Genomic DNA, 11,075 nt, shown 5'->3' with positions numbered 1-11,075 from the left:
CAACAAGACAGAGTGACAGATGAGCTCCCCTCCCTCTGCACTAAGCCACAGACAATCCTCTTGCCTCACAGGACACACTTTGTTTTCTCCGAGTGAAGCACAAATGATGAGGGTTTCTGAAATCCAAGAAAATCACCAGGTGAGATAGTGGAGAGCTCTAACCCCCCACCTTTCACTCAGACACTGTTTTGATTGTGGTTTCTTAGCACTGGGAGTGCAGATGTAGAGAAACACTTTTACGTTAGGAGCAGTTTCATCTGACCAATTCAAACACCAGGACTGACCCCCCCCAACAGACATGATTCCCAGAAACCCACTGCTGCAAAGCAGGGCTGACTCCTTGGCAGCCAATGGGCAGAGGTCCTGCTCCTCACGAGACACGCAGCCAGCACCAGCCAGAGCTCCATCCACAGAGCTGAACAGAGATCTCATTGAAATGGAAAAACTGCGGTGAACATGTATTATGAGAAATGGATTTGATTTTGGTCAGAGAATAATGCCCTAACTTGTCACTGTCCTTGCCTCCCTGTTCAGTGCTTCACACCCAGAGGCAACAGATGTCCAACAGCAGCTCCATCACCGAATTCCTCCTCCTGGCATTTGCAGACACGCGGGAGCTGCAGCTCTTGTACTTCTGGCTCTTCCTGGGCATCTACCTGGCTGCCCTCCTGGCCAACGGCCTCATCATCACCACCGTAGCCTGTGACAACCGGCTCCACAATCCCATGTACTTCTTCCTCCTCAACCTCTCCCTTTTTGACCTGGGCTCCATCTCCACCACTGTCCCCAAAGCCATGGCCAACTCCCTCTGGGACACTAGAGCCATCTCCTATGCAGGATGTGCTGCACAGGTCTTTCTGTTTGTCTTTTTGATGTCAGCAGAGTACTTTCTTCTCACTGTCATGGCCTATGACCGCTACGTTGCCATCTGCAAACCCCTACACTACGGGACCCTCCTGGGCAGCAGAGCTTGTGCCCACATGGCAGCAGCTGCCTGGGGCAGTGGGTTTCTCTATGCTGTGCTGCACACTGCCAATACTTTTTCAGTACCCCTCTGCCAAGGCAATGCTGTGGACCAGTTCTTCTGTGAAATCCCGCAGATCCTCAAGCTCGCCTGCTCAGATGCCTACCTCAGGGAAGTTGGGGTACTTGTAGTTAGTGTCTCTTTTGTATTTGGGTGTTTTGTTTTCATTGTGCTGTCCTATGGGCAGATCTTCAGGGCTGTGCTGAGGATCCCCTCTGAGCAGGGACAGCACAAAGCCTTTTCCACCTGCCTCCCTCACCTCACTGTGGTCTCCTTGTTTGTAAGCACTGGCATGTTTGCCTACCTGAAGCCCCCCTCCATCTCCTCCCCATCCCTGGACCTGCTGGTGGCAGTTCTGTACTCAGTGGTGCCTCCAGCCTTGAACCCCCTCATCTACAGCATGAGAAACCATGAGATCAAAGATGCCCTGAGGAAAGTAATCACTGGATACTTTCCATAAGGAATAAAGTGCCTGTTGTCTTTTGCATAGGTCTCATAATATATCTCATTACAGGGTCAGCCTATTCTGGTATTTCTTTCATGAATATTTTGGGTTTGATGGCTTCTTTAATACTTTTGGATTGTTATTTTTTGTTTGTTTGTTTGTTTTGTTTTATTTTACCTATCTGAATGCTTTCCACTAAGAAATGTCTTTATTCCTCTGGTTTCTAATTCACAATATATCCAGGCTTTCTGTGACCTGGAGGCTGTGCAAATGAGGAGCCATACCCTCTGTGTGTTTAAACAAAATAAAGGGCCCTGCAGTGACTTGTTTTTCTGAGATCCTTCCTCCAAGACCTTCTCTGCAGCTGCAGGGAGCAGTGCCTGTGTGCAGAGGGGAAGAAGAAAAGAGCCCTGGCACAGCAGCACTGCCAGGGAGCACCAGCGCTTGGTCTTTCCCCAGCTGCTCTCTTCCCACTTCCATGCTTTCCTTCTGAACCCTTGGGTTGGTGGAAGGCCTGAGTGCTCTTCAAGCATGGTTCGAGTCCTGCTGTGTGGCAGGCCTGTGGCCGCAGGCAAGGACAGGCAGTGGGCACTTGTGTGACAGAGCTGGCCTCCATTGCAGCATTTCCATCATACAAGGGGATCTCCTCAGGCCTTGTGCCACAGATGCCCCCCACCCCTGGGGCTCACCCCTCTCCACCCTGGAGGAGCTGCTGTGCCCTTCAGAGGGTCTGGGGCTGTGGGGTGAGTGCCCAGAGCTCTGCAGCACCCTGTGGTGGGCACTGCTGTGGGGTCATGCCAGACTGGGCTGCACTGGGCAGAGGGCAGGGGAGGTGCAGAGAGGTCAGGCGAAGTGGGGAGAGTTTAGGGGGAGCTGTGCTGGGCTGGAAAGTGCCCAGCAGAGAAAAATACCAGTGTATAGCTTGCAGTATGTGACCATGCAGGGCAAGAACTCACATCGAAGGTTTGTGGTGCAGAGGCAGGTCTTGTGGAAGCATGGAAGACATGCAGGTGCAGGATAGAGGAGGAGGCCAGTCCGTGCCCTTGCTGGTGTAGACAGACAGGGAAGGTGGCTCAGGGTGTTTGTCACTCCCAGTGTCTCTCATTGGCCATTTCCAGCACCTGCTGGTCACCCCAACTTTGCAGGTGAGTTTTGCTGTGAGGCCATCTCCATCTTCCTGCTGGTCCAAGGGCTAGTTTTGGGGAAAAGACAGCCCTGCCCAGCCTCTCTCCTTCACCAGACCCTGGAGCAGAGCTATCTGCAAAACCCCATGTGGGACAAGGCTGCAGCAGAGCAGGGGTCGGGACAGGTAGAAAGCACGAATTTCTATTGCCTTTGTTGTGGAGGTGTGTGTGTAGGAAAAGAAAAGCTCACCTGGACATGCTGGTTGCAATGAATTCAGAAACAAACAGAAGACCTTTGGTCACTTCTGAGAGACCAAGGCTGAACAAGGGAAATGCAGGGCTGCTGCTGAATGGGGAAGGTGATTTAAGAAGAGCAGACACAGCTGGGGCTGAAGGAATGAATACCTGCTGTGCCTGAGTCTTTCCTGAAATGGTCTCCAGGCCCCTGTGCTCAGGGAAAGGCTTCAAGGAAGAGGAGAGCATGCATTGGCATGAAAGTCAGGAATTCCTGCAAGGACTGGTGCCAGATTCTGCCCTTGCAGGGGACTAACCCTGGCAATGACACAGGCAGGGGGGCTGCCAGGCTGGAAGGAGACTTTTGGAAAGGTCTTGGTGGGCTGCAAGGTGGACAGGACACAGCCGTCTGCCTTAGTACCAAATGAGGACAAGAGGACTGTGGGCTATATGAACAGGAGGACAGCCAGGTGATTGAGGGAAGAGATTCTGGACTTTTGCAAGTCCTTGGATGTGGTTTCCCGTAGTCTCCTTAGAGCAGATTGTTGACATCTGGACTGAAGACGTGGACAATGCAGTGCATGGGAAGTTGTCTGGACGATCAGAAACAAATTCCATCAGTGGTACAAAGTCCTCTGAGGACCTAGATACTAGCAGCATCCCTCCGTGATCAGCAAAATTTCATAGAAGATCATTAAAAGCTGGAAATCAAGACTTTTTCTGCTATTACATAGGTTTCCTTTTCTGCATAGGCTTCAACATTTTTCTAAAATTTAACTTCTGGTCTTGATTCAGTTGTCCGCACAGAAATGGCCATGGCATCCAAGATGCCCTGTGGTAACTGAAGTAGCTGTGTGGAAAAAGCGATGCAGGAATCCTTCAGATGTATGAGTGGGTTTGCAGGCAGGGAACCTCTGGGGTGGTGCAGGGCATCACCTTCCTCCAGTGCTGCTGGGTAGGCTGTGAAGAGGCCTCTCAAGCACAGCAGACAGTATGTCTCCTTGGATGGTGGCTGTGAGGTCACTTCTGACTGGTCAGGAGCAACAGGGAGAGAAATACTCTGAGGTCATGAAGGTCATTAGGAAGCTGCCCTCAACAAGATGACACATTTGGAGAGGTCAGGAGGAGCCTGGGTAAAAGGAATGGGAGATTTGGGGGAGGGAAGAGGGTCTTGACCAACAGACACAAAAGATTTTGAAGAGGTAAAATGGGTTAAGGGGAAGTTACTGTGAAAACATTCCTGTTAAGCCTTTACACTGTCTCTAAATAGTAACCTTAAGCCCTAACCCTACCCCTAAATATGACTTCTCCCCATGACAGTAATCCACTGTTATTAACCATGCTGAGCTTAGGCTATCCCTAACCTCAAAGCTTACATCTAAGCCAAATCCCAAACCCATAACCCCTTACCCTTACACTTACCCGGTTTCTCACCCTAGCCCCTAGCCTCTACCCCTAGTATTAACGTGTTGGCCTTAATCCTAGCCCTCACCCCAGCCCTAAACAAAACCCTAACCCACCATGCTAGCCCACACCTTAAACACTAGCCAGGGAACCTCAGCAGAACACCAAACTCTCTCCCTAAGCCTTTGCCTAATCCCCAACCCTGAAAGGTGAGCTCTAATCCCTACGCTCCAACCTGAACACCGAATCCCTGAAGCTCTTTTTCCCATGCCCTGCTGCCCTCATCTTGGTCACCTCTCCTCAACCTCACTTAAGATGTTTGGCCCCTTGGCACCAGGGGAGGGATCGTGAGGTCCCAGAACAGTCGCATGGCATTGGGAGAGGAATGTGAGGTGACCTGTGTCCGATGAGCTCATAGGGTACAAGGAGGAGATGGGTGGGAATGCTATGGTGAGGTCAGCTGTGCCTCAGGATCTCATGGGACAGCAGGAGGCACAAGGCTGGGAAGGTGGCTGTGAGGTCCCTTCTGTCCTTGGAGTTGATAGGCCAGCAGCAGGAACATGGCTGGGAAAGGGACTGTGAGGTCACTTCTTTCTGAAGGAGCTGATAGGTCAGCCCTTGACTCATGGCTGGGATATGTGCTTTTACACTCACATCCGCCAGTGTCTCTGACAGGCCAGCAACAGCGTGTTATATGTGAGAATCCCTTTCCCCAAGTACCTGGTAGGCCCGTCCAGGACGAGGGCTCAGATATGGCTTCTCACACCTCTTCTGCCTGAGTACATGGCTGGACAGCAGCAGGCACGTGGCTTGGAAGATCACGGTGAGGTTACTTCTGGCTGGTCAGTTGACATGCCACAAGAAGGCTGATGGGTTGGGCTATCACTCCGACACCAATTATGTCTGACAAGCTCATAGGCCAGTAGGAGGCACATGGCCATGAAGGCGAGTGTGAGGTCATTGGAATCTCCAGTCTCTTGGGGTCATTGGCCATCAGCAGATACATGGCTGGCATGTTGACTATGACATCACTTCTGCCTGAGAATCTGATAGCCAGCAGCAGGCACATGACTTGGTGGTTGTTCTGTACCTGGAGGTTCTGGTTTCTTACGTCCCCAGTAAGAAAGGCACGCAGCCTCGGTGCAGTATCTTTTAAAATGCCATTTGATAGAGCAAACACTACAAACAGTGAATAAGGCCAACCGCATACAGGGCTGTATTAGGAGAGGCGTGGCCACCCAGGCAAGGGTGTTCTCAATCCCTCGGGCCTCGGCACTGGTGTGGCCACATCTGGACTAGTGTGTCTGCGTGTGGGGTACTTCCCCGGTCTGGAGGAGTGGGGAAGAACTGAAGTGGTCCCAGAGGACATCTGTCAGGATGGGGCCTCTTTGGAGAGGCTGAGGGACTTGGGCTTCTTTAGCCTGGTGAAGTGGAGGCTCAGGGCACTATAGTAGTAGAGTGCAGCTGCTTGAAGGGTGGCTTCAGAGATAATGGATCTTTTCTTGGTAGTGGGAAGAGAAGGAAACCTGCACAAAGTGCAGCTTGGAAGGTTCAGACTGGATGTGTTGAGAAAGAAATGTCACTCAAAGGGTAGCTTTGAGGTGCAAGAGGTCACCCAGAGAGAGCCCATATCAGCCCATGGCCTTGTGTTTCAAGGAAAATCCAGCCAGGCTGCAGAGACATCCGTGAAGAAACAGAAATGCTGGAGTGAGAGCTAGGTGGGAAAGCAAGATGGACATCAACAGCCTGAAGGGAAGGAGGCAAGGCATGGGACAGGTTATGACAGCCTGTAGTAGAGATGGCCATGTGCTCTGGCAAGGCTGAAAGGCCAAACAGGTCCAAGGGATTTGTCATCCTGGACTTGACAGTAGCTTCTGCCACTGAGGCCTACCAGGCAAGACTTGTTTTGAGGCTCTGGACTTAGTTTCTTCCTCACCCCCGCTTGGGGAAACCAGGATGCACTGTACAGTTTTCCTACACTTGGCATTGCTCACCCCCACATCTCGCTGCCCCCAGGAAGAGCCCTGACTCACATGTGAGGGACAGAATCTGTCTTCCCATACCAAATATTTTCTCAGCATTGTAGCCACCTTCACAGTGCTTTTGCCTACCTGCAATCACAGCCTCCAAGTATCTGCTCTAACGAGTCCCTGGGGAGGCTTTGTCAGGAATGGCCCTCAGTGGGGTCCATTAATGCTTCAAGGTACTTTGCTTCTGACTTTGGCTTCTTGAGAAGTTTCTTTCCGTCTGCTCTCAGTAGCTGAGGTTCATGGACTCAGCCTCAAATACACCATGGGGCTCATTAGGATACAGAAAGTTCTAACAAGCCTTGTTTCTTCCTGCAATTTTCTCCAAGTCTTCAAGACTTGTACAGCTAATTAGAGAAATTTCATAGTGTAGTTAAGGAGGAAGATTTCAAAGTGCACCTATACCCATGATTTTTTCTCTTTTAAAGAACAGTTTTTCTTACTTTTCAGTTTAGAGAAGAGGTGATAGAAGCATTCTGCAAGTGATAATGATCCAGAGTGTCTCCTCAGGAGGTCTAGACAGCTAGGAAAAGCAGTCCCTTGAGGTCTGACACTGGATGGACACCCTTGCTCCTCACCTCTCAAACCTCACCACTTCTGACATTGGCCACCTGGGGCTTACATCTCTGTTCCTTGCCTCAGACTTCTCCACTGATCTCTACAGCTGGAGGTTACAGCTCCATTGCACCATCTCCCCCCTGCTCTCCTTAGAGAACTGGCTGCACACAGGCCCAGAAGAATTTTTCCTATTTGCAAGCAAAGCGAAGAAAATCATGAAGAAGTTTCATAAACAATAAGTCGCACTCCTCAACCACATGCGAAGTACAAGCTGCCCCTAATGAGGCTGCCTTTCTACAAGGGATAGTCTTCTGAGAAATGTTTGTGATGGATACAAAAAAGTTAGATATAAACACAATTAAGGAATTGGCTAATAAGACTATTTGACTACTGGAAGACAGGCAAGCTTGTAACTCCCTGAAGCTCAAAGCAGCTGCATAGGGGAGAGGTATCTGAATGAACAAAGAGCAAGGGAAGGAGAGAAGTGGAGCACAATGGAAAGGGCCTTTGCCTAGGCAGTCTGCATCTGAAAAGATGACTTTCACAAATGGTCGTTTTGTCAGGACAGGTGCAACTACATGAAAGACTACAGAAACTAAATACACCGAAGAACAGGCAGAATAGCGGTAACGAAGTTACAGGGAAAGACTGATATTTCTTTGGAATGTCCTCTGTAAAGGGTCATGGAATTGGTAGGGGTCTCTTGAGAGTTAACACAAACCAACGTTGCGCCCATCTCCTAAAGAGGCCAGAAGTGCAACCCAGGGAACCACAGGCTGTACAAGGTCACTTTGATGAGGAGTGTGCCATTGAATGACTCCTCATGGGTGACATTTCTGGGCACCTAAAAAAGGAGAACATTGGCATGGACTTCCTAAGGGTAAATCAGGCCTTGCCCACCTGACTGCCGTCATGATGAAGGAAGTGCATTTGTGCATGAGGGGAGCACGGTGGATGTTGTTTACTTCCACTTCAGCAAGACTTTTGGCACATTCTCCCTCAATATTCTTCTGCTCAAGTTAGGACATTTCGGTCTGGATGGATAGACAAAGAGATGGGCATAACACCAGTTGGATGATGAGGCTGAGAGCCTAGTGGTGAAGGGGTCATACCCTACCTGGAGGCCAGTGGGACATATTGGGGCATTGTGGGGCTGCACAAGGGACTCTCCTGGGTGCTGTGCAGTGTTACACCTGTACCCATGACCCAGAGGATATAACTCTAACCATGTTTGTTGATGGCACTGTATTGGGAGGACCATTCCTGTGCCTTGGGATGCCATTCAGGGGAACCTAACAGGCAGAAAGACTGTCCTGTCAGGAACGTTGTGAGATACAGGAAAGACAAAGGCCAGATCCTGTGCCTGGGATAGACTAACACCCTGCAGTGGCAGGGGAAGGGGACTGCTTGGCCAGAGAGCAACTCTGAAGAACAGCTCTGGTGATGCTGGGGGACAGAAGGCAAAACACAATCCAGCAGTGATCTACATGATCCAGGGCTACCTGGTAGCAAAGGTGGCCAGCAGTGTCCTGGAGTGTAGAAAGAAAAGCCTTGCCAAAAGAGTGAGGGAAAATATTGTCTCCCCTGCCCATCACTTGTCAAACCACCTGTGTATTACTGTGTCCATTTCTGGGACTCTGGTTCAAGTGTCCAGGGTCTCGCTGGGGTGGGGTTCACTTTCTTCGTAACAGCCCCTACGGTGTAAGGATTTCCATTGGTGCCTCAAACAGTGCTGATAACACACTAGTGTTTTAGCTGTTGCTGAATAGTGTTTGCACAGCATCAAGGTCTTCTCTGAACACACCTCCCTGAACACAGCTATGGGTATGCCATGCCTCCTGAGATTCCTGAGAACATCCACCTTCTTGTCCACGGGAGTGGGTTCCTTATGCAAGTTTCCTGGCATATCTGCAGACCAATGGAGTGCTTTAGGCTGCAAACGGAAATGAAAGCAAGCCTGTGACTGGGGCACTATCAGCTTAATTGCTACAAGAGAAGGGAGATGGAGGGATCTCAGAGCTGCCAGGTTCCTGCTGAAGATATAAGGTCTCTGAAATAACAGCAGAAGATAACAGTTTTGAACTGGCATAGCCTTTAGATCATTTCACATGTGATGGCTCTGCTCCCCCAGTTCAATCATTGGCACCTGGAAACCACCCCTGCTTTTCCTTCCTCTCCTCCCAAAACCTGACCAAGTGATGACAGGAAGGAAGGAAGGAAGCAGAAAGGCCCTAGGCCTCCATGACTCAGCTGGGTTCTGGCACTTTGAGGGCCACAGAGTCTTTCCATTGTACAACCCATAAAGAATCAAGCCGGGAAGTGAGCCTGCAAGTGTGAATCAACAAGGTCCATGGACAGGCAAGGCTGTGTGTATGGCTGTGTCTGGAGACCAGTAGCCCTACAGCATAGACCAAGCTGGGGCTGAAACTCAGGCCTAGGCTTCAATCGTCTCCTGGGCCCATGGGCAGAGGTGTGGGTGGAAGCTGCAGGTGATGCTACCCAGGGCCCTGTCACTGCCATCTTAGACCCCACCTGCCAGCGCCCTCAATAGGCCAAATTCTCATTCCCTGATGTGCAGGGTCTGCTCTCTGCTACTCTCCTTCTTCCCATCCCTGGGGATCTGGAACATCAAAATTTCATGGTCACTATGGCCAAGGCTGACACCAGTCTTCACATCCCTGACAAGCTCTTCCTCTTCTGGGAGTTCCAGGTCCAGGTGAGCATCAGACTGGATGGCCTATTCAGAAGCTGACTCACAGAGAAGCTCCCACCTCATCAGTTGCCTGTCCCATAGAGAATGTCCACACATATCTGAGCTGCCCTGACATCACACAAGGCATCCCCCGCTTCTCATCTTCCCTGTCGGTCTCTCCTAAACATGTTGTGTCTCCATTCACTAAATAACCCGTGGGAGCTGTCCTTCCGCACCTCAGCTCTTATTCCACTCATGTCACAGCTCTGTCATGGCACACAGGGCTCCCCCGTCCACGCCCCAGGTGGTGGGCATTGATGCCTAATAGGACTGCAGCACCTCAGATGTGGCACCAGGGCCAAGGGCAGACTTGTAACAAGGAAACCTTCTGCCAAGTGATGGGAGCCCTTGTCTAGAAAGGCTTTGCTTCTCAGCAGATGCATGCTGGAGTAGATGGCAGGTGGCAACATCATGATGAATGACTTTCCCACAAAGAGCAAAAGCTGCAGTCCCCAAGCCCAGAGAGAAACAGGCCTGGGCTGTGCAGCCCTGGCAGGAGAGGGGTTTGCTGTCCCAGGTGACTCTGCAGCACTGTGGGACCTGTGCCAGAGGTGAAGGTCATCTTCAAGAAGGACAGTTTCCTTGGGAAGGACAGCCTGTGATCCAACTATACTGTGGAAATCATGCTGGGGTCGACCAGCTAGACAGCAGCTCCACAGAGGAGGCCCTTGAGGTCCCAGAGGACAAGCAGCTGAGCATGAGCGAGCAATGCCCCCTCATGGCAAAGGCCAACAGCCTCCTGGGCTGCATTAGGAGAAGCCTTGCTGGCAGAGGGAGGGAGGTGATCCTTCCCCTCTACTCAGCACTGCTGAGGCCACAGCTGGAGTGCTGTGTCAAGTGCTGGGCTGCCCAGTGCATCATACTTGTTGACCTACTCAAGCAAGTCCAGCAAAGGGCCACAAAGCTGGTTTAAAGGACTGGAGCATCTTTCCTAGGAGGAAAGGCTGAGAGATGTGGGACTGTTCAGCCTGGAGAAGAAAAGGCTGAGGGGGATCTTATTAATGGGTATAAAATTCCATCTGAACCCAAGAAAACACTGTTTGACTGTATGAGTGGTTAAACACTGGAACAGGCTGCCCGGAGAGATTGTGGAGTCCCCCTCCCTGGAGTTAATCCATACTCACCTAGATAAGGTGCTGAGCAACATACTCCAGCTGACCCTTCCTCAGCTGAGGGGGTTGAACTGGATGGTCTTCAGAGGTCCCTTCCAATCTCAACATGTCTGTGATTCTGTGACTATAAAGGAGAAAAGTAAGACAGAAAGGAATGAACAACACATAGCCTTGACTGCAAATATGGTGGGATCCCATGGAGGAGATCCAAGCTGGAACAGGGGACAAGTGTGAGGAGGAAGGAGCAACAGAATTGTTCTTTAGTGACTGTTAACCCCCTCTTCACCATCCCCCATGCTCCTCTTGGGGTTGGGATGATGTGGTTTAACCCCAGCCAGCAACTAAGCACCACACAGCTGCTCATTCACTCCCCGCCCCCCCCCCAGTGGAATGGG

The 11,075-nt window shown here is 50.9% G+C and overlaps 1 protein-coding gene across 1 annotated transcript; it reads left to right on the top strand.

Moving 5' to 3' along the window:
* The first annotated feature begins 557 nt into the window (after window positions 1-557).
* LOC138682946 (olfactory receptor 14J1-like) lies at window positions 558-1,484 on the top strand. The gene has a single exon (XM_069774469.1). It carries the CDS (start codon window positions 558-560, stop codon window positions 1,482-1,484), a length of 927 nt encoding a protein of 308 aa, XP_069630570.1.
* The last annotated feature ends 9,591 nt before the right edge of the window (window positions 1,485-11,075 follow it).

The sequence above is a fragment of the Haliaeetus albicilla genome, chromosome 30 (assembly GCF_947461875.1).
Source record: "Haliaeetus albicilla chromosome 30, bHalAlb1.1, whole genome shotgun sequence".
Classification (NCBI taxonomy): Eukaryota; Metazoa; Chordata; class Aves; order Accipitriformes; family Accipitridae; genus Haliaeetus; species Haliaeetus albicilla.
This window is presented reverse-complemented; position numbering and strand designations above follow the sequence as displayed.